Here is a 4,798-nt window from a genome sequence, read left to right as displayed (position 1 = left end):
TGATGTTGTGTAATAAATTGAGGATTCACGTATTAATGTTGAAAAAAACCCAAACTACCTGAGTGTTTAGCTACTGTGAAAAGAATAAATTGATTTATTGGTTTATTTATAGAAATTTTGAATTTAAGAATAAGATAGTAATTGTAGCCTTGTAGAGAAATCTGGTGTTAGAGTACTATGTAAAGTGTCAGTGACTTCTTGATTTGCATGTTGACATATTTGTCTTTTAGAAAGAGATGTTGACACATTTGTATCTCACAGATAGATATGCATGAGTTTTCTAAGGTAGAAAGGTATTCTGACACATGTTTTAGGCAGATATGTTGACACATTTGCCTCTTTAAAGTTACTGACATAGTTGTATGTCTCCTAATGGAATGTACTTGAACACACAATTTCTCTATAGCAGAAAGGTATTTTCACACACACCCTTTATGCACACACGTTTGCAAATTAGAAAGATATACTGGCTTACTTCTAAACCAGAGATAGTAAGAGTTTCGGGTATAGAGTGTCTGAAAAATATATTCTACTTCCTTGATAATTTAATATCTTTTCAACTTTTTCACAAACAAAATTTACAGCACTGAACTAACTAGTTAGTTAACAGCCAAAATAAATGCAATGGTTACTTGTTAACAGACTATCAAAAATCATTCCTAAGTTTATCCTTTCTTGCTCTGTAAATTGATCTAAAACTGGAGAAAATTCAGTATTTTGAGCTGCATACCTACTACATGGCATCAAACCTCCCTCTGGCCAAACAAAAATGTATAAATGATGAAAGATGTTTCTCTGGACCTTGAACATTTTTAAGTAAAAAAAAAGTAGTTTCTATGTAAGTATTCTGTTATATATTATACATAGAGATATTTTCTAGATAGGTGCTGATATCTTTGTTCCTCTTGTATAAATGTGTGTATGTGTTCCTTTCTCCCTTTCTTGTCGATAATTTTATTGGCACATTTGACTTTTATAATATTATCTACCTGACCAACAGATTGGCTTAAGATCCATATTTCTGTTTTTGTAAGTACTATAAAAATGGTTAGAAACTATTAATAGATATCTTAAATAAAGAAATTAACATAATGAACACAAGATGACATTTAGATCTGGCTAGCTTTTGCATCAATTTAACATACCTTTACATTTTCTATGTCAGCAAAATCTGAGGAGAAGGAAGAAAGTAATGGAGAGTTGGAATTCATGGGCTCATCAGCTTTCTTGGGTCCTACACTGTGGGATAAAACACTCTCTGACTTTAAATTGGAGTATATGGACCTAGATGAATTTCTGCAAGAGAATGGAATCCCACACAGCTTATCAGATAAAGCTAGTCCTCAGAGTTCAAGTCCAGGAACAAGCCCTTCCTGTGACTTGAGTCACACTTGTTTTCCTACAAGTGAGTATATGTACATTAAGACAGAGATTTAGATATAATCCATACATGCTTAGTACTTGATATGTTTTGTATTCTACTTAATACTTGGTTTGACTTTCTATCAAATGTAAGCAAGTGATGTATGTGTGTGAGAAAATGCTACTTTATCTCTTTCATCATGGGCTCTGTCCCTGGGACCGATCTCGTAACCATTTTCTGCTTGTTATAGTTTTCATGCTATAACTTTTAATTTAGTAAGCATATTTTCTTGAAATTTGGCAGATTTTCAGTAAACATTACACTGCTTTCATATGCAAAATATCAGATTTGTTTATTAAGTGTTAAGGTTTGTTAAGCAATGTTTTTCTCATGCCTTTTTTCTTTTTGCATATTGCTCATCCAACAAAGAAATTTCATTTTAAGATTAAAAATACTTTTTTGCATCATAAAATTTTCAAATTTCAGATGCAAAATCCGTATAATGTGCAGATAGTTTATCAAATGTTTCTTAAGTAAAAATTTTATATTTTATCTGTTATTTTCACTAACAAGTCTCTGTACAGGTTTGGTCGATTTGACTGATCTCGTAACCACCATAAAAGAATTACAAAATAAATATAAATTATGCCTTTTTTGTTCTAGAATGACTACAGATTATAACATGAAAACATAAATGTTTAGACTAAATAGCTTAAATCTTATAATGCTATACATTTATATATATTTATTATTATTATTTTGACCTTTCAACCGTGCCTGGCTAACAATGCAGATGTTATAATGACATGGCGCATGTGCACTCATATTACCATTTCCAATAATATAAAACTGACCTTTAGTTTTAACAAAGTGACCTGTCTTGGCTTTGTTTTAGTGGACTAGTATTTTGCAAATTATAGTGACATTTCATTTATAATACATTATATATGTATATAGATTATTATTTGTAAACAAGTTCTTAAACTTATTGTTCTTAAACATAGAACAGTAAATAAAGAAGTAAAGCAAACAAATATCTCTTCTAGTTACGACTAATATACTTGGTCGCTGCTTGTCGTAGCATACTAAGCCTTAAGAAATTTCACACATGGAGGGTGTGAAATGAAATATTTTTTGTTTTATATATATATATATATATTTGAATAACCAAAAAATCATAAATTACTATATTGATACCATAGAATTCCATTATGATTTATCAAGTTTAGTAACTAAGCTGTATTTGGGTCTAAACAAATATGAAATTTCAAACAGGTTAAAGACTCAACTTGCCAGCACGAAGGTCTGTCTTAAAAGAAAGAAATGATGCCATTATATTTGAAAATGGCTGAGAAAGCCACTAGGGTGACATTCTGAGCTTTTGATTGGGTATTCACATGTCATATATAGAAATTAGAGGTGAGCGGGGCCACTATGTTTGATTCAATACATGAGCGATATCTCGGCAAATAGAAAAGATAGGAGCTTCTTATTTTATATTCTGTCTTGTCAATATCGGTAATTTGAGTTCCTAATTCATACAAAACTATGGACTTTGTATTTTGACATTACAAACATCTAATTTGAACAAGTGCTGCATTGAACATACCATGTGACACACAAAAATCGATGTTTAACTGTGTTTTTTATTATTTACTTTTAAATTAATAATTTAAATAATATATATAATATCAAAATTTGAATTATAATGTAAAGTTTGATACCAAACTTAATGATATAAATTCATAAAATACTAATTTGATAAAATTTTGAATGCGAGTCAACAAATGCGATTACATGGCCTTTGACCCGTGATCTGTCTGGAAAGTGTTGTTTTTTTCATGTACAACTTTCTTAAGAGTAATGCCATTAAGTTCAGTTCTAAAAATGAAACTCCAAGTCAAAGTGTTTGAAATATAGATTTTTAATATCAGAAGTAATATATTATTTTAAGCACAAGCTACTGTGCTGTTTCCTTAAATTTAATTTTCTTATAACCATATCAGAATCTTTTACATCACCTACTTCATCATGCCAAGAGAGCCACAGGGGAGATCCCTTAACTTCATCATCGGACCAAGAAACCCATGTGGAAGAACCTCAAGCTTCTCCAGTGGCACAGGTAAACCATACCTCTCAATTGGATTGTAACTTTTCCACAAAAGATCTAGCACTTGCATGTGTTCCAGGTCAAATTCACTTTGACCCTTCTCGACACAGCTTCTCTGATGATGAACTGAGGCCACAACCAATGCTCAAGAAGTCCAAGAAGCATTTAGTGCCTGATGATTTAAAGAATGAAAAGTACTGGGCTCGGCGCTCTAAGAATAATGTTGCTGCCAAGAGATCTCGTGAAGCTCGTAGAATAAAAGAAAACCAGATTGTTCTTCGTGCTTCATTTTTGGAAAAGGAAAATACAGCATTAAAGGAAGAAGTCAACAGGTTGAAAGATGAAAATGTGATGCTGTTAGAATGCTTGAAAAAGTATGAAATGATTTAGGTCAGTTATTTAGGAATTTATAACAATATTTATTGAAAAGAAAACATAGTGGTTTATAAGTTTACTTGCATCACAATGCCTTTTTTTTTCAAGCATTTGAACATTAAAACTACTGTATTTGGTGCAGGGTGAAAGCTAGCAACTAGCTAGCTGTTTATCTTTCATATCTGCAGATCTTAGTAATGTGGAAAGATGGGTTTTCTTCCCTATCTGCAATGTATTAGTGAGTGGAAAAAAGTGTAAATAACTTTGTTAAATGTGTTTATTCATTAATTTTTAGAGTGGCTTTCATCAACTTTGGCATTTGTTAAGTTTTGGTGTTAGTTTTTTTTAAACCTGGTTACAAACATACTCTACAATATTTTTTTGCATATGTTTCTCTTAGTTTTGTTAGATTTCTTAAAATTTGGCATTTAGGGTCTTGAAGAGTATATCAAGGTATTTGTTGACCCCTAAAATTTAGGAGTAGTTGTAGAAAGAAACCTAATTTATGAAAAGTTTTGTTAAATATTGTCTGTAAGGAACAGTTTTGTTGTTATGGGTTTAATGAATATAAATTAGAATTTACTTTTCAAACTGCCATGAAATATTTTGTTCAAGCAGGCAGTATTTGATCTGCCACCTCAATAAACAAATCTTTGGTTATGTTAATTATTTGGACATAATTTTTCTTTTCAATAAAACATTGGGCTTTATTGTAGAAGTTATTTTTCTACATAATATTTGTGGAGTTGAAGGAGTAACATGAAAAGGCTTAAGAATATCTGTACTCTTAACTCTATGCAAGTGTTCATATCATAGGTCTGTTCTAACATACAATATACAATTATCAATGCCATACAGCAGTCCTGACAAAAAGTGTCAGCCATGCTACTACAATGATAGAAGAATGTACATTACTTGTAACGTTTTGGGACAATATGGGACCTATTAGT

The 4,798-nt window shown here is 31.1% G+C and overlaps 1 protein-coding gene across 1 annotated transcript; it reads left to right on the top strand.

Moving 5' to 3' along the window:
* The first annotated feature begins 1,147 nt into the window (after window positions 1-1,147).
* LOC106471246 (thyrotroph embryonic factor-like) lies at window positions 1,148-4,559 on the top strand. The gene is made up of 2 exons (XM_013931837.2): window positions 1,148-1,405; window positions 3,370-4,559. The coding sequence occupies exons 1-2, from the start codon at window positions 1,159-1,161 to the stop codon at window positions 3,861-3,863; spliced, it is 741 nt and encodes a 246-aa protein (XP_013787291.1). The 5' UTR covers window positions 1,148-1,158; the 3' UTR covers window positions 3,864-4,559.
* Window positions 4,560-4,798: the final 239 nt, after the last annotated feature.

The sequence above is a fragment of the Limulus polyphemus genome, unplaced genomic scaffold, assembly GCF_000517525.1.
Source record: "Limulus polyphemus unplaced genomic scaffold, Limulus_polyphemus-2.1.2 Scaffold4491, whole genome shotgun sequence".
NCBI classification, from domain to species: domain Eukaryota; kingdom Metazoa; phylum Arthropoda; class Merostomata; order Xiphosura; family Limulidae; genus Limulus; species Limulus polyphemus.
Note: the sequence above shows the minus strand (reverse complement) of the source record. Positions and strands in the feature narration are given on the sequence as shown.

Coding starts and splice junctions, on each gene's coding strand:
- LOC106471246 (XM_013931837.2), top strand. CDS start 1,159: ATGTCAGCAAAATCTGAGGAGAAGGAAGAAAGTAATGGAGAGTTGGAA. Junction 1,406..3,369: donor TCACACTTGTTTTCCTACAA/GTGAGTATATGT, acceptor TAACCATATCAG/AATCTTTTACATCACCTACT.